The sequence below is a fragment of the Pelophylax lessonae genome (assembly GCF_965119305.1).
Source record: "Pelophylax lessonae genome assembly, chromosome: 2".
Taxonomy (NCBI): domain Eukaryota; kingdom Metazoa; phylum Chordata; class Amphibia; order Anura; family Ranidae; genus Pelophylax; species Pelophylax lessonae.
In genome coordinates this window covers 100,034,643-100,053,387 of record NC_138769.1, presented here as the reverse complement: position 1 = coordinate 100,053,387, position 18,745 = coordinate 100,034,643, and the positions used below count along the sequence as shown (strand labels likewise).

Here is an 18,745-nt window from a genome sequence, read left to right as displayed (position 1 = left end):
GCTCCCCGAGTATTCACGAAGGTCCTTGCACCTCTTCTTGCCATTCTAAGAACTCCGAACTTTCAGGTCACAGGTTATTTAGAGGATCTTCTGAAGGACTCCTCTCCCTTCCAACTGTCTGCAAATGTCCACAGGACAATCCATATGCTTCAAGATTTCGGTTGGGGGATCAGCTTCCAAAAATCTTTTCTTACAGCTTATCTTTGCCTATAATACTTGGGCCTAATTCTAGACAGTCTAAGCAAGTTTTTTCCTTTCTTAGAAAATAATGCTCTCTCTCAGAACTCAACTCAGGACTTGAGATCAAAAACACCACCCCCCTGTGAGATCCTTCATGAGATTTCTGAGTGTTATGTTGGCTTCCTTCGAGGTTTTCCTATTCACCTAATTTCAAGACCTCTCCAGCAGAACATCTTGTTGGCATGGGACACGCATGCCGCTTCTCTTAAACTACACATTCTCCTATCCAGCCAATCAAGGAATTCCCTAGCTTGGTGGCTCTCCAGCCTTGACAATGGAGAAATTGTTTCTGCCATATCACTGGAAAGTAATAAGGACAGATGCCAGTCTTTCCTGCCAGATTGGAGTGCTCCAATCCCTCACAGTTTAGGGAACATGGTCATTGAAGGAAGCCTGCCTCCCCATCCACATTCTGGAGCTTAGAGCGATAAGGATGACTCTGCCCCACTGGACACCCCTTCTGCAGGGACACCTAATCGGGGTACAACGGGACAGTGCCATAGCAGTGGCTTACATCAGTCATTAAGGGGGTACCAGAAGTAAGGCAGCTTTGAAGGCAGAAAGCCTGATCATTCCATGGACAGAGTAAGGCTTCTTTCACACGGTCCGCCTCCGCAGGCGGATCCGTGTTGCTCAGCGGGGATCGATCCGCGATCCCCTCTGAGCCGGGCGGATGACAGCTCCGTCTCCGCTTGGAGAGCGGAGAGGGAGGTGTCTCAGCACCCGCTGCCCTCTATGGGGGATCGGAGGAGAGCGGACCGCTTGTCCGCTCTCATCAGATCCGCTCCGCTCCGATTACTGAACGGATGGAAAAATAGGGTTTCCATCCGTCCAGATTTCAGCACAGGATCGGATGCGGATGGCAGCGGGTGTCAGCGGAGGTGACCTCCGCTGACACCCGCTGCCCCATAGAGCTGCATGGAGGATCCGATCAGATCCGCCTAAAAAACTGACAGGCGGATCTGATCGGACCGCCCGTGTGAAAGAGCCCTAACACTGTCAAGTGATCTCTGCTGTCTACATCCCAGGAGTAAGCAAATGGAAGATACTGGCATTGGGTTCTTTAAAAATTCTCTGGTCTCAGTTCAGGCTAATTTTATGCCTTTTCTTCAGTGCAAAAACTGACTTACCTGCTGTGAAAAATAGAGCAAGAAAAGTAAGCTGGTACACAGACTTCTATGCAATGCCCCCTGGGATTTTCCCATCAGGCCAGACCTGCTTTCAGACCCCCTATTGCATTCTGCTCTTCAGTCACAGACGTTAAAGAATAATTTCACCTTTGGGAATGTGTTGATATGTTCCACCCTTTTTTAGGTTGGAACATGTACCATGTTCCTGCTCCCGCAGCTCTCCTCCCTGATCCCCCACACCCATTTCTTCCCACACCCACCGTCACGATTTGAGAAGAGCATGGCCATGTAAGGCTCTACAGACATGGCCGCATCATTTAATTCAGAGTTCTCTATAGTGAGCATCCTTATAGGTCATTGATTCTTCCTTGACTGAAGTAACTGCCTGCCCGTATACGGGCAGACAGCTACACTGACAGTCTGCGGGAGCCAAGCATTGCACCCATGATCTACTGTTTTCAGGTGCAATGCTTTACAGACTCGTAAAAAAAAAAAAAAGTAAATGCCAATTTCTCTTACGTCCTCCGACAGTCGCCGCCACCTCTAAGTCATCACTATTGGGTATTGACTTCCGCTCCGCAGGAGTAGCTAGGCATATAGACTTAGTCAAAAAGAACAAAGGCATTTGCATATACACACCCCTGGGGGCTGTCCCACTAGGTCAATACCCCCCTGCAGTGACCACTCCCAGCTCAGTTTCATTCTGCCTAGCGTCAGGAGTAGTTGGGCTTCCCTGTGCTGGGGCTACAGTCTCAGCCTATCTGATCTTTTTTTTATTTGATTTTCTTTTGAAAATGTCAGTTTTTTCTTACTTTACTAGCTGTTTATTTTGTCAGCTTTAGTTTTAGTTGACTCTTCAGATGAAGATGGATTCATGCGGTGCTGGGATTCCGACTGACCGCCTTAGTTCTCCAGGGCAGAGGGTCAGATGGACCCCCAGCCCGCCATCGAGCGTTCAGCCATGGTTCGCCCTGGCATTATGAACGACCCATCCCTGTTCGCAGCAGGGATGCAGCCGTGAGGTGACTACCTCACTGGACGCATCAGCGATACTGCAGTGCAATGTCCATGGCTAACGGCATTCCCTGTCAGATGAGGACAGCGGCTTTCCATTCTGAGAGGCTCCCCACACCATCTGGTACAGGTAAGTACTTCTGTGTGGGGCCTCTGTCTGGGGTGGCAGTCTGTGACGCTGTGTGTTCCCCATGTCTGTGCCTGTGTGACTCCCTGATGCGGTCCCTGCGGGGATCGTTTGTATATGCGCTGCGGTGCTGTGTGTTTTGGGGGGTCCCCTTCCCTGTGTCACTTCGGTGTTTGTGGGGTGCCATTTTGGATATGGGCAAGCATGTTGGTTTCACTATGGGCAATACTACATGCTGTTTTGGCGCCATCCGACGCCATTTTGCGGTCCCAGAACGATCGATCCGACCGCATGTTCGGGGGCCATTTTGCCGGAGCCTTCCATTCAGTCCTATGGGGCAGCCATTTTCCCTGAGTCATGCAGCCTATAAGTTCAGCCTTTCTCTGACAGCACTTCCTTTTCCTCTGAAGCAGGGACATCGGTGGTAACACTCTGCAGAGCTCTGCAGGCTATCTCTCTCATTACCTTCTGTATTGTCATTTCTGGCTCAGTTTTTTCTTCTCCTGTTTGGGGGTCTTTTGTCACTGTATCTGTAGCGGTGGGCTGCGCACTCCGCAGCGGTCTTAAAGGGACAGTACCAAATTTATTGCACTGTTATTTCCTCTTGGGCAATGGATTCTCAGGACAGCAAATTCCCCCCAGCTCTGGTGGGGGACCCCAGTTCTCCTGTAACCCCTCTGAGACCTGATCTGGCCACTGTAGTGGCGACCTTGGTGTCCAATATGGAGATGCTGATGGCTGAACGTGCTGCAAGGAAGAGGCCCAGATTGTCTCTCTCTTCTGATTCCGATGGTGATATGGCTGCTGCGGCGAGCGTGCCCTTTTCAGGGTCTCGCTCATCCTTAGACCCACTGGGGTCTGAGGGGGAGGCGGAGGTGGTTGATGCTTCCTCCCCGGGGTCGCCCGAAGAGCGGGCGACCATGGATGAATTGATTGTTTCTGTTAAGGAAACACTACATTTGGAGGATGAGCCCAGTCCTCCGGGCATTGTGTCCTCATTTGGGACACACAGGACCCGCAAGTCAGCGCAGGTGTTTCCCTGCCCAGCTGAGTTTCATTACACCGTTAATGAAATGTGGCGCACTTTAAAACGTCCATTCCTGGTCCATAGTCGGTTCAAGATGCTCTATCCCTTTGCACCGGCTACGGAATCACGATGGTGTGTGCCTCCACAGGTGGATCACACTGTGGCCGTGCTAAACAAGGCTACCTTGGTTCCTTCTGAGGATACCCCGGTTTTCCGGGATCCCACGGACCGGCGGTTGGAGTCTCTGGCCCGCCATTCCTATACGGTGGCGGGCTTGTTACTCAGACCCATTTTCGCGTCTGTTTTGGTGGCTCAGGCGGTGGCTGATTGGACTAAGGTGCTTAGGAGCAACCTCGTGTCTGACGCTGTTCCGCCTGCCCCCCTGGATATAGTGGATCAAATTCACCAAGGAATCATGTATTTGTGTGATGCGGCCTTAAATGAGGCCCCTTTAGCTGCACGCCTGCCTAGTGTCTCGGTGCTTAACCGGTGACTGATCTTGCTGAAGAGCTGGTCGGCTGACCAGTCCTCTCGGAAAACGGTTGCTGATTTTCCCTATGCTGGTTCTCGCCTTTTTGGCGAGGCGTTGGATACCCTGGTGAAAGGCGTCACAGGGGGCAAGAGCACCATGCTGCCCCAGAACCCCAAAAACAAGCACTTTCGTGGCAAGCGGGTTTCTGCACCCCGATCCACTCAGGGGTCCTTTCGTGCCTTTCGGAACCAATCCAAGGGTAAACCCTTCAAGAACCAGGGGAGTCAGAAGAAGCCCTGGGCGGGCAAGCAGAAGTCAGGCAATGCCGGCTCGGCGGGTCACTCCGCCTCTGCCTGAAGGGGCGCCCTCACCCGTTTCAGGGGTGGGGGGACGTTTGCGCGGTTTCCTCCAACCTTGGTTTCGGACAGGTGGGTTCAGGAAATCATTCGGTCAGGGTACAAGATCGAATTCCTTTCCCGGCCGGCGGACAGATTTTTTCCCTCAAATCTTCATTTGCCTCCTGGGCGTCTGCAGGACCTGCATCAAGCGGTGCAGGACCTCCTTGTCCAGGGGGTGATTGTTCCGGTGCCTCATCGGGACCGGTTTCAGGGATTTTATTTAAATCTGTTCTCTGTGCCCAGGAAGGAGGGCAAAGTACGTCCTATTCTGGACCTGAAAGCGCTGAACCGCTTTGTGCGCGTTCGCAAGTTCCGTATGAAGTCTCTCCTTTCGGTGGTGGCCTCCCTGAGTCCAGGGGAATTCCTGCCCTCGATAGATCTAAAAGATGCGTACCTGCACATCCCCATTTTCGAGGGTCATCAGCGGTACCTTCGGTTTGCTATCGCGGAGGACCACTATCAGTTTGTGGCGTTACCTTTCGGTCTCGCTTCGGCTCCACGGGTATTTACCAAAGTTTTGGCGCCGGTTCTGGGCCTGTTGAGGGCACAGGGCATTGCGGTCTTGGGGTACCTGGAGGATCCTCTTCTGAGATCGAGAGTCAGTCAGGACCTGCTGCGCGATCTGTCCACCACAGTGCAGACGCTACAGGAGTTCGGATGTACCATCAACGTTCAGAAATCGGCGTTGTCTCCATCGGTTCGTCTTCACTATCTGGGGATGATTCTGGACTCTGCTCAGGCAAAGGTGTTCTTGCCGGAGGACAAGCTCCGGACCTTGCAGGACGAGATCAGGTCCCTCAGGGACAACCCGTCCTCGTCACTCAGGGCCTGTATGCGGGGTCTGGGCTTGATGGTTTCGGCCTTCGAGGCGATACCCTTTGCTCAGTTTCACACGCGGGCTCTCCAAGCGGAGATCCTGGCCAGGTGGGACAGACTTCCTCAGTCCCTGGATCTGAGTGTCTCATTGAGTCGTCAGACCATATTGGCTCTTCTGTGGTGGCTCCAGTCCCCGACGGTGTCGGAAGGCAAATCCTTCCGTCCGTTGTTGTGGACGGTGATTACCACGGATGCCAGCCTGTCGGGCTGGGGTGGAGTCCTGGGCAACCTGTCTGCCCAGGGCACTTGGTCAGAGGAGTAGTCCTCCCTCCCGATAAATGTGCTGGAATTGCGAGCGATAAAACTCTGCCTCTTCCAGTGGTCGGACCGACTTCGGGGCCGTCCTGTTCGGGTACAGACGGACAATGCTACCACGGTGGCTTACATCAACCACCAAGGGGGCACCAGGAGTGCTCGGGCGGCCTGGGAGGTGACCGACATTCTGTCTTGGGCCGAGACTCCTGTCCCGGCAATTTCGGCAGTTCACATTCCCGGGTGTGGAGAATTGGCAGGCCGACTATCTGAGCCGCCAGACCCTAGACCAGGGGGAATGGTCCCTACACCCGGTGGTCTTCCAAATGCTGTGTGCGAAGTGGGGATTCCCGGACGTGGATCTGTTCGCATCTCGGCTAAACCAAAAGGTGGAAAGGTTCATGGGAAGAATGGTGGACGCCTCGGATGCGTTAGTGGCCCCTTGGCATCCGTATCGTCTGATGTATGCCTTTCCTCCGATTCAGTTGTTGTCCAGGTTCCTCCGCAGGTTAGCCTCGGAACCGCACCTGGTGATTCTGGTGGCGCCGGACTGACCTCGCCGGTCCTGGTACGCCGACGTTGTTCACATGGCAGTGGCGCCTCCGTGGCGACTGCCAATGCGGGAAGATCTACTGTCTCAGGGACCGATCTTCCATCCTGCTTTACAGTCGCTGGCTTTGACGGCCTGGCTGTTGAGACCCAGGTCCTGAGGGACAGGGGTCTCTCCCCTGAGGTTATCCCTACTCTAATCAAGGCTAGGAAAACCTCCTCTGGTAAGATCTATTACCGTACCTGGAAAGCTTATTTCGCCTGGTGTGAGTCCAGGGGGTTCTCCCCTCTCTCGTACTCGGTGTCAAGAGTGTTTGCTTTCCTCCAGTCGGTGGTGGACCAGCGCCTGGCGCTGGCCACGATAAAGGGCCAGGTATCTGCACTGGCTATCCTTTTCCAACGCCCTGTGGCGTCTCATTCCTTGATTCGCACCTTCATTCAAGGTGTGCGACATTTGGCTCCTCCCAGGAAGGAGCCTTTACCTCCATGGGACTTGAACTTGGTTCTGTCCATGTTACAGCGTGCTCCCTTTGAAAACATCCAGTAGATATCGTTGCCTCTGCTGTCTAAGAAGGTTGCATTTTTAGTGGCGATCACTTCGGCTCGCAGAGTGTCGGAGCTGGCGGCGTTGTCTTGCCGCTTTCCTTACTTGATAATTCACAAGGATAAGGTGGTATTGCGACCACCCCCGTCTTTTCTTCCTAAGGTGATCTCTGAGTTCCACCTTAATGAGGACATTGTCCTGCCTTCGCTTTGTACGAAGCCTAAGCATCCTAAGGAGATTGCCTTGCATTCTTTGGATGTTGTCAGGGCGATCAGGGTTTACCTGTCGTCTACGGAATCCTTTCGGAAGATGGATTGCCCCTTTGTCCTTCCTGAGGGATCTTAGAAGGGCATGGCTGCGTCTGCATCGACTATTGCCAAATGGATCAGACAGACCATTGAGCAGGCTTATGCTTTGAAGGAACGGGTTCCACCCTTCCCTGTTAAGGCGCACTCTACCAGATCTTTGAGTGCATCCTGGGCCTATTGGCATAGGGCCTCGGTGGCCCAGGTGTGCAAGGCTGTGACTTGGTCGTCGGTGCACACTTTTTGCAAATTCTACGAGGTAGATGTTCTGGCATCAGCTGATGCCTCCTTTGGCCGCAAGGTTCTCAGTGCGGCAGTGCCATGAAGGACCCTTGTTTTTGTTATGGGTCCCTGGCTGTTGGTGTTTGCTTTCCTGGGCTGTTGCTCCTGTTGAGCATTGTTTTCTGTTGCCCAGAAGGTTCTCTTACTGTGCGTGTAAGGTTCCTTTCTCTGATGTGGGTACTGCGTTGCCTTTTCTACGGTTGCGTCTCCCACCCCTCATGTATACACTGCTTTGGGACACCCCAATAGTGATGACTTAGAGGCGGCGGCGACTGTCGCAGGACGTAAGAGAAAACTGAATTTTTGTAAAATCTTACCTATAAAATTCCTTTCTCTGAGTCCTCCGAAAGTCGCCGCCCCCGCCCCTCTTTTGGGGTTGTTGTCTTAATTCCTACTGCTATGCTACCAAACTGAGTTGGGAGTGGTCACTGCAGGGGGGTATTGACCTAATGGGACAGCCCCCAGGGGTGTGTATATGCAAATGCCTTTGTTCTTTTTGACTAAGTCTTATGCCTAGCTACTCCTGCGGAGCGGAAGTCAATACCCAATAGTGATGACTTAGAGGCGGCGGCGACTGTCGGAGGACTCAGAGAAAGGAATTTTACAGGTAAGATTTTACAAAAATTCCATTTTTTTACCTTCAACAAAATGTGCATTTATTCATTTTTTTTTAAAAAACCTATCCTTTGACCACATGGCCGTTGTAGCCTAGGTCTTAATTGGAAGGCCGGTCTCTGAGTCTGTCATTTCTATTTTGCCAAAAGCAAGAAAAGTCGCTTCCAGAACAATCTATCATCATACCTGGACATTCGTCTTTGCCTGGTGTGAATGCAGGCACTTCAGTCCCAGAGATTACTCTGTACTTGTATTCTGGTCTTCTTACAAAATGGTCTTGACCAGAACCTGGCCTAATCACTTTCAAAGGAAATGTTTCAGCCTTGTTCATTCTTTTTCAAATACCACGGGCCTCGCTCTTTTGTCAAAACCTTTTATTCATGGTGTATCTCGGATCAGGCCCTCCTTAGGGCTCTTTCACACGGGCGGTCCGATCAGATCCGCCTGTCAGTTTTTTAGGCGGATCTGATCGGATCCTCCATGCAGCTCTATGGGGCAGCGGGTGTCAGCGGAGGTCACCTCCGCTGACACCCGCTGCCATCCGCATCCGATCCTGTGCTGAAATCTGGACGGATGGAAACCTTATTTTTCCATCCATTCAGTAATCGGAGCGGAGCGGATCTGATGAGAGCGGACAAGCGGTCCGCTCTCCTCCGATCCCCCATAGAGGGCAGCGGGTGCTGAGACACCTCCCTCTCCGCTCTGCAAGCGGAGACGGAGCTGTCATCCGCCCGGCTCAGCGGGGATCGCGGATCGATCCCCGCTGAGCAACACGGATCCGCCTGCGGAGGCGGACCGTGTGAAAGAGCCCTTACAGCACCCAGTGCTTCCTTAGAACCTCAGTCTGGTTCGGACTGCCTGCAGAAACCATCCATTGAACTCATCAGAGATGTCCCTTTAGAAGATCTCTCCTGCAAAGTGGCCTTCTTGGATGTTTGTCAGATGTGTCTCTAAACTAGCAGCTCTCTTGCAAAGATCCATTCCTCCTATTTCACAAGGACAAGGTAGCCTTACGCTCAAGACCATCACTTTTTCCTAAAGTGGTATCAGTCTTCCACATCAAAGAAGATCTAGTCCTACGCTCTGTGCTCTGCTCCAAAGCACTCAAAGGAAGTTGCTCTTTACTGCCTGGACATAGTCATCAGGGACTACCTCAATGCAACAGCTTCTATCAGGGAGAACAATTATCCCAAAAAAATGCAGCGCAATAAATAGTGGAAAATAGATAATAAGCCAAGGTCGAAAATATAAAATCACATGTATAAACTATAAATATGTCCTAATAAAACAGTGCTATACCGCAAAATGTGAATAAATCAACTAATATGAGATGCATATAACCGTGCTTAAAAGTCCATGATGTGCAGTGAAAAAAAGTCCAAATAAATATAAAGTGCTGTCACAATCAATACACTCTTCAAAGGTGCCAATAGTGCTGTAAACATGCAGATGTAAAGCCACAAAAAAACGATCCAAAGTGACGATGTGCTTCAACAGGTGCCTAAGTGAAAATTGCACTCTCTTTATGATTGGGTCCTAACCTCAATTCATGCGACCTTGCGATTAAGCTCGGTCATAAAACGCTTAGTGCCTTCCTAGGCTAGGACCAGATTTTTCAATCCCCCTCCAGGTGGGGATCCTCTTTTGGGGATCACTCTTTGTAGTATACTGTGGTAGTAATGTACATGGGAGGAAAAGAACTTAATAGTTCTGAAATCTTTTAAAAATGTATTGATAAAAAGCAGTAAACTACTCACATGGTAAAAAAGGTGCTGTGAGTGCACCAATCTATAAACGGCTATCCAGCATCAGTGTAATGTATCGTGGCGGTATAGTGAAATAACTGTCAGCTTAAAGCCAGCTGCATCCACCTGCAGTCGCTCGGTGTGTGCAGTGTTCCGTCCGTGCCCCTCCATATTTATAGTTTATACATGTGATTTTATATTTTCTACATTGGCTTATTATCCATTTTCCACTGTATTTATTGCGCGGCATTTGTTTGGGATATTTGCGGTTACACTTATGAGATAGTGGGGTGCCTGCAGCAATAATCTTCATCCATTTTGGCTGCTCGCAGGACCATATTAAATACCTTGCAGGAACACCCTGCTTCCAAGTCCACCATTGCCATTTCATGGGCGCACGCACATTTAAGGTTTGGCATGCTGGATATCTATTTACTCAGTGCAACCTCATCTTTTGTATTTCAACCAAAATAAAATGGGTCATTTACTGTGTTTGTGTGCCCTAAAATTTAACTTTAGTGCATTTTTCACTTAAATTTTGCATTTGCCGGACCTTTGCGGTAATATTGTGTGAAATAAAATGCAACTACCAATATTTTATTCTCTAGGGTTTCTGCTTTTTGAAGCAATCTGATTATTGTAATTTCCGAGCCTAAAATTATTATTTTTTTTTTTTTTTTTAACGTGTAAATAACACAAAAAAATGGATCTGGCAGCGAAAGCAAAAAATAATTTTGACTTGCCTCTAAATTTTGTATCTTGGAGTTTAGTACTGGACAAAGGCTACCCTCCTTTCTTTTCTTGTGTTACTCTGCATTGCTTGCAACAAAAACTTAGACTGACACACCTTTCCAAAGCAATATGTTGTATACTTTGACATATTCTCTTCTTTTTAAAGCTTTGATTGGACCCCCCACAAACCTGAAACTGACTATACTGGACAACGATTTACATATTGCTGTTCAAGCACCTGAAGGATTTAGGCATGATAGTCTCCATGGATACTGTACGTGGATGTATCACCTGAAGACATGGAAAAATTCAATGCCTATGGAAGTAAGTGATGTGTTCAAGGATATATTCACCTTTAATATGTTACACCCGTATTTAGGGTGTAACATGTTGCTAAAGACCAAACATAACCGTGACAGCAGGTGAAGGTTCCTCTCCCCTGCAGCTGCTGTCACTTTTAAAATTGGCAAGGCAGTGGGGAGCTCCACTTGCACAGTCGGAATATTCACTCACAGATCTCTGTTTAACCACTTGCCGACTGCCGCACGACTATATACGGCGGCAGTCAGCCCCTCACAGGCAGAGTGACGTATGGGTAGGTCACTAGCCTGTGAGGCTCTAGGGAGCGAGCGCGCGCCGCCGGAAGCGCGCTCCCGCTCGCTCACGGAACCCCCCCCACCCGCCTGTGAGCGGCGAACCCCGATGTCCCGCGCTCACTCCCGATCGTCAGTTACAGAGGGAGAAAGGCTGATGTAAACAAAGCCACCTGTCATTCTCCCTTGTGTAACAGCAGAGATCATACGGTCCTGCTATGTAGGATCGTATATCTCTGCTGCTACATGAAAAGCCATATCCATTTACAGTAAGAAGCACGCCCCTAGGGACACACATAGCCACTGCATCTCTAATAAAGTTAACCCCTTCCCTGCCAGTGTCATTTTTACAGTAACAGTGCATATGTATAGCACTGATTACTGTAGTAATGTCACTGGTACCCCCAAAAGTGTCAAAAATGTCAGTCCGATCTGTCCGCCGCAATGTCGCAGTCCCGCAAAAAAAAAAAATCACAGATCGCCGCCATTACTCGTTAAAAAAGAAACCAATAAAAATGGCAAAAATCTTTCCCTTTGTTAGTAAACGCAATAACTTTTGCGCAAACCAATCAAAATACGCTTATTGCGATTTTTTTTTTTTTTTTTACCATACATATGTAGCACAAAACAAATTGGCCTAAAATGTTAAAAAATTTTAATTTTTACATTTTTTTTTTTTGGGAATTTCATATAAAAAAAATGTGAAAAATATTGTTGTTTTTGCAAAATTGACATTCTTTTTTTGTTTATAGCGCATGATCAAAAAATCGCACAGGTGATCAAATACCACCAAAAGAAAGCTCTGTGGGGAAAAAAAGGAGATCAATTTCATTTGGGTACAGCGTAGCACGACCGTGCAATTGTCCGTTAAAGTCACGCAGTGCCGAATCGCAAAATAGGCCCTGGTCAGGAAGGGGGTAAAATCTTCTGGGGCTTAAGTGGTTAATAAATTACAAGTTCTGTCTGCCACTGCAGCAGAAGGCTTGTAGTTCTCAATAGAATTTTTCTGTAAAAATTATATGTAACTATTAATTCTTTCCTTAACCTCTTCCTTACCGCACTATAGCTGAAAGAAGGCAACAGCGCAGCTCTTTTGTTCCTGGAGGGCGTCCGTGGACATTCTCCTGGAACTACCCCCCTCGCTCTGTGTTTGCCGTGTCCCTCAGACGCAGTCAATCACAGGGGCCCTTTACCATGTGATCAGCTGTGTCCAATCACAGCTGATTACAGTGTAAACAGAGTTGCCGGTTAAGTGGCTCTCCTTTCCTGATGCGTTGTCACAGCGTTAGGAGAGGAAAGCCAGTATCCGCCAATACTGACAGGTACACAAATAATCACGTCACTGATCATCAGTGCATCCCCATCAGTGCTGCATTTCAGTGCCCATCAGTGCATCCCCATCAGTGCTGCATTTCAGTGCCCATCAGTGCATCCCCATCAGTGCTGCATTTCAGTGCCCATCAGTGCAGCCTCATTAGTGCACATCAGTGAAGGAGAAAAATTATTTGCAAAATTTTATAACAAAAACTAAAAAAAGTAGGGTTTTTTAAAAAAAATTCTGTATTTTTTCCTTTTTGTTTAGCAAAAAATAAAAACCCAGTGGTGATTAACCAGTTATCGACCACCCGCTGCAGATATAATGCGGCAGGCAGCCACTCCTGGGCAAAGCGATGTAGGTATACGTCGCTCACTCTCAGGAGGCTAGGGGGCGAGTGTGCGCTGCTGGCGTCAGTGGGGAAGCCGATGCGTGTGTTAGGCGGCTCTGATTGCGGCCTGACACCCGCGATTGTTCCCCGCTGAGAGAGAGAACGGTCAGCTGTTGTAAACACAGCTGACTTTTCTTCTCCCTGCAATGATCATAGAGCCCCTGTGATCCTTCTATATAGGATCACATGTCTCAATGGTCATTTTAGAAGCCCCGCCCCCCCCCCACACTTAGAATCACTCCCCTATGTTTTTTTTTTTCAGAATTGTCGCTTTTTTTTGTTTATAGCGCAAAAAATAAAAACCGCAGAGGTGATCAAATACATCCAAAAGAAAGCTCTATTTGCAATATTATTTAAGGAAAACGTCGCACAACCACGCAATTGTCCGTTAAAGTAACGCAGTGCCAAATCGCAAATTATGGCCTGGTCATTAAGTGGGCAAATTCCTCCGGTCCAGAAGTGGTTAAGCAGAGGAAGAAAGGACTTAAGCCTCGTACACACACACAGATTGTTGGCCGACCGATCGGCCGTCTTTTGTCCAGTGTTGTTTGTTGGTTGAAATGTGCTCTAGATTTGCACTGGACCTTTGTTGGCCAACAAAAACCAACTTCAGAAGTGATGTCATGTGCTGGTTTACTTTCCGTGTGTTTTTTCTTCTCTGAGCATGCCCAGTCTTGCTCACCTGATTTTTGTCTGCCGAAATCTGTACTGACTGAGGAACAATCGGCCGTTCTGTTGTTGGCCAACAAATTTTATAGCATGCACACCAGATTTTTTTCGGCCGAAAATTCGCAGTTGGTTGTTGGAAGCATCATACTAACAAGCCTACAATTGGCCGATCGGACGTTGGCCGACAATTTACGGCCAATAATCTGTGCGTGTGTACGGGGCTTTACTGTGGGGAACAGCACAGGGAAGGCAGAGAGAATTGAAACCAGAGCTGATTTTTCGTTTTAAAAATATTTTTTTTTTTTTGCCCAGGCCTTTAATGATGTTTGATTAGAGTGGACATTTTAGATGTGATGTGGCGCTTTTTCCATTGTTTGATTTTTTTTTTTATTTTATTTTGTAGGTTATCACTATGGAAGATAAAGTACCTCACTTTAGGATAAAAGCTGTAGAAGCCTCCACAACCTATTGTGCCAAAGCACGTACACAGTGTGCAGAATACAACAGAACCGGGCTTTATAGTGAGACTTACTGCATTCCAACTGGTACATATCAACTTAAATAAAAGCATGTACAAAGTCTGTTCATAAATGTGTGCATCTCTGTGTGTGTAACTAAATCCATCTATATTACAGTTTTAGTGCATGGTACATGTACTGTCATTACCAGCTGCAAGAAAAAAAAAGTTTTCATTCCCTGTTCTAGATTCAGTAAAATGTCCGAAACCTGTATTTTTTGCATGTTAGGCCTCATGCACACAGGCAGTTTGAGGCTTCTGATGTTCAAGCGTAACTACTTTGTATTTGAGCACCACAAACCAAAACACTATTTAAATCATTTTAATTTTCAAAGCAAACTCCCTGATCCATTTATGTCTCCATGCTTCATTTTGCTGAGAAAAAAAAAAATAACCCATAGAATTCTGGCCATGGCAATCTTAGTAAGGGCAGATGATTCATGTAGCATTTACGCCCTAAAATCCACCTGCCCTTAGCATAGGCAGGAAGGTGCACTGAGAGAAAACCCCCTCCTCTCCTCCTGAAGACTCCTGGGATGGATGACATCATTTGCCTAGGCATTAAAACCAGGAAGTAACTGAAGAAATGTAAAAAAAAAAGTTTAAAACAAGTAAATCTGATCTTCCTTCCTATCTATTTACTAATGCTGGAAGTGTAAGGATTTAAAATAGTCAATGTTTATTGAGCCTGGATTGCTCGAGTGTAAATTTCAGAATGCACAGAAGCCATGTTCCAGGATTTACGCATGTGCACGAGTCTGTTCAAACACACAGTATACCCCGTGTACAGCCATTCCCTACTATAGGAAGCTGCATGAGGCCTTAAAGTTTATTATATAAGGAGTATGGTCCGGCAAAAACACATACAGGAAGTACATGCAATTTCAGAACAATGGGTAATGTACTGTATGGCATTTTTTGAAGTGCATCCGGAAAGTATTCACATCGCTTATTTTTTCCACATTTTGTTATGTTACAGCCTTATTCCATAATGTATTAAATTAATTATTTTCCTTAAAATTCTACAAACAATACCCGATAATGACAATGTGAAAGTAGTTTGTTTGAAATTTTGCAAATTTATAAACCACTTTTGCCCCGGAAGATTTTACCCCCTTCCTGACCAAGGCCTATTTTGCGATTCGGCACTGCGTGATTTTAACGGACAATTGTGCGGTCGTGTGACGCTGTACCTAAACAAATTTGACGTCCTTTTTTTCCCACAAACAGAGCTTTCTTTTGGTGTTATTTGATCACCTGTGCGATTTTTTTTTTTTTTTTTGATCATGCGCTATAAACAAAAAAAGAGCGTCAATTTTGCAAAAATAACAATATTTTTCACATTTTTTTATATGAGATTCCCCAAAAAAAGAATGTAAAAATCAAAATTTTTTTAACATTTTAGGCCAAATTTTTTTTTTTACCATATGTTTGGTAAAAAAAAAATCGCAAAAAGCGTATTTTGATTGGTTTGCGCAAAAGTTATTGTGTTTACTAACAAAGGGAAAGATTTTTGTCATTTTTGTTGTTTTTTTTTTTTTTAGCGTGTAATGGCGGCGATCTGCGATTTTTTTTTTTTTTTTTTTCGGTACTGCGACATTGCGTGGGACAGATCGGACCCTTGACTGACATTTTTGACACTTTTGGGGGTACCAGTGACAAAAATTACAGTAATCAGTGCTATATATATGCACTGTTACTGTAAAAATGACACTGGCAGTGAAGGAGTTAACTGTATTGGAGAGGGAGGGGTTAAGTGTGTCCTAGGGGCGTGCTTCTAACTGTGATTGGCTGTGGCTTGATGTGTAAGAACAATGATCAACGGTCCTACATAGTAGAACTGTTTGATCATCATTCTTACACAGGGAGAACTGACAGGCGGATTTGTTTACACTAGCCGCCTGCCTTTCTCCCGCTGTCATGGACGATCGCGAGTGCCCGGCGGACATCGGGTCCGCCAGGCACACGCACGGGGGGTCCGTGACCGCGCGGGAGCGCGCCTCCGGCTCCCAAAACCCTCACAGGCTAGCGACGTAGCCCTACGTTACTCTGCCTGTGAGGGGCTGACTGCCGACGTAAATAGTCGTGCGGCAGTCGGCAAGTGGTTAAAAGTATAAAATGAAAAAAAACCAGCGTACATATGTGTTCGCAGCCTTTGCTCAATACTTTGGAGCACCTTCGGCACCAATAACAGCCTCAAGTATTTTTGAGCATGATGCTACAAGCTTGGCACACCTATTTTTGGTCAGTTTCTCCCATTCTTCTTTGCATGACCTGTCAAGCTCCATCAGGTTGGAATGTAGGTGCACAGCCGTTTTCAGATGTTCAATCGGGTTCAAGTCTGGGCTCTGACTGGGCCACTCAAGGACATTCAGAGAGTTGTCCCGTAGCCACTCCTTTGTTATCTTGGCTGTGTGCTTACAGTCGTTGTCCTGTTGAAAGGTGAACCTTCGCCCCAGTCTGAGGTTCAGAGCGCTCTAGAGCGGGTTTTCATCAAGGAAGTCTCTGTACATTGCTGCATTCATCTTTCCCTCGATCCTGACTAGTCTCCTAGCTCCTGCCGCTTGAAAACATCCCCACAGTATGATGCTGTCATCATCATCATACTTCGCTGTAGGGATGGTATTGGCCAGGTAATGATCGGTGCCCGGTTTCTTCCAGACATGACGCTTGCCATTCAGGCCAAAGAGTTCAATCTTTGTTTCATCAGACCAGAGAATTTTGCTTCTCATGGTCTAAGAGTCCTTCAGGTGCCATTTGGCAAACTTCAGATGGGCTGTCATGTGCCTTTTACTGAGGAGTAGCTTTTGTCTGGCCACTCCACTATACAGGTCTGATTGGTGGAGTGCTGCAGAGATGGTTGTGCTTCTGGAAGGTTCTCCTCTCCCCACAGAGAAACACTGGAGCTCTGTCTGAGTGACCAATAGGTTCTTGGTCACCTCCCTGACTAAGACCATTCTCCACCGATCGCTCAGTTTGGCTGTGCGGCCCGCTCTAGGAAGAGTCCTGGTGGTTGCAACTTCTTCCATTTACGGATGATGGAGGCCAATGTGCTCATTGGGACTGTCAATGTTGCAGAAATGTTTATGTACCCTTTCTCAGTTCTGTGCCTTGATACAATCCTGTCTCGGAGGTCTACAGACATTTCCTTGGACTTCATGGCTTGGTTTTATGCTCTGACATGCACTATTAACTGTGGGACCCTATATAGACCGGTTTTTGCCTTTCCAAATCATATCCAATCAACTGAATTTACCACAGGTGGACTCCAATCAAGTTGTAGAAACATCTCAGGGATGATCAGTGGAAACAGGATGCACCTGAGCTCAATTTTGAGTGTCATGGCAAAAAATTGTGAATACTTATGTACATGTGATTTTTTTTATTTTTAATAAATTTGCAAAGATTTCAATCAAACTTCTTTAACATTGTCATTCTGGGGTATTGTTTGGATTAAATTCATTCTTTTCCTCAAAATTCTGCATTTTGGAATAAGGCTGTAACAGAACAGAATATGGAAAAAGCAAAGCGCTGGGAATACTTTCCGGATGCATTGTATATGCAATTTTTTTAGCACTTGTTTTATTTTTTATAGTTTCTTACTGTCATACTGAAAACCTCTTAAAAATGCATACATATTATTTTTGCATGATAGCATTTATTGCTTTTCAGTGTAGAACATGTATACTATAATGATTATATTCCTGTATATCTAAAAACTAAAAAAAAAAAAAAAAAAAAAGTTGATTTCTTAATAAAAGGGTATAACATGTTCAGTTGTATAACATGTTCAGTTGTATAACATGTTCAGTTGTATAACATGTTCAGTTGTATAACATGTTCAGTTGTATAACATGTTCAGTTGTATCTAAAACCATTTGAAAAAAATTGATGGGACGGATGAATTCCTGTGAGGATGTTTTGCTGTCGTTGTCCCATTAAGAAGATTTATCTTCACTTTCTGTCCTAAAACACAACAGAAAATGGGAGTAAATCTCTTAAATGAGGGGAAATCTCCTCTTAGAACAGTATTCCCAATTAGATGATTTCCTCTATATTCCTTACAACAATAAAATGTAACAGTGATTACCAGGACATACAGAGAGAGTGAAACTGACCAGTGATTTGCATTAAAAATCTGATAGAGATTCATACTTTTCCCAAAATTACAACTACAACAAAATTACACTGCCCTAATCTATAGAAGCCATGTTTTCCATACACTGCCCTACACCATAGACGCCATGGTTTACATACACTGCCCTACACCATAGAAGCCATGGTTTCCATACACTGCTCTACTCCCTAGAAGCCATGGTTTCCATACACTGCCCTACTACATAGACCCAATGGTTTCCATACACTGCCCTACTACATAGACCCAATGGTTTCCATACACTGCCCTACTCCATAGAAGCCATGGTTTCCATACACTGCCCTACTCCATAGAAGCCATGGTTTCCATACACTGCCCTACTACATAGACACAATGGTTTCCATACACTGCCCTACTCCATAGAAGCCATGGTTTCCATACACTGCCCTACTACATAGACACAATGGTTTCCATACACTGCCCTACTCCATAGAAGCCATGGTTTCCATACACTGCCCTACTACATAGACACAATGGTTTCCACACACTGCCCTACTCCATAGAAGTCATGGTTTCCATACACTGCCCTACTCCATAGAAGCCATGACATCCACACACTGCCCTACTCCATAGAAGCCATGGTTACTATAAACTGGCCTATTCCATAGAAGCCATTGTTTCCATACACTGCCCTACTCCCTAGAAGCCATGGTTTCCATACACTGCCCTACTACATAGACACAATGGTTTCCATACACTGCCCTACTCCATAGAAGCCATGGTTTCCATACACTGCCCTACTCCATAGACACCATGGTTTCCATACACTGCCCTACTCCATAGAAGCCATGACGTC

At 46.7% G+C, this 18,745-nt stretch overlaps 1 protein-coding gene across 1 annotated transcript in view; it reads left to right on the top strand.

The window, feature by feature from the left end:
- Nucleotides 1-18,745, top strand: part of LOC309547965 (interferon alpha/beta receptor 1-like) — a gene marked incomplete at its 3' end in the record, with an annotated part of 139,077 nt that overhangs the window by 47,831 nt on the left and 72,501 nt on the right. Inside the window, exons 6-7 of the mRNA XM_082247958.1 lie at nt 10,475-10,632; nt 13,680-13,821. Coding sequence (XP_082104084.1) covers nt 10,475-10,632; nt 13,680-13,821 — 300 coding nt within the window. The remainder of the gene's footprint in view (nt 1-10,474; nt 10,633-13,679; nt 13,822-18,745) is intronic.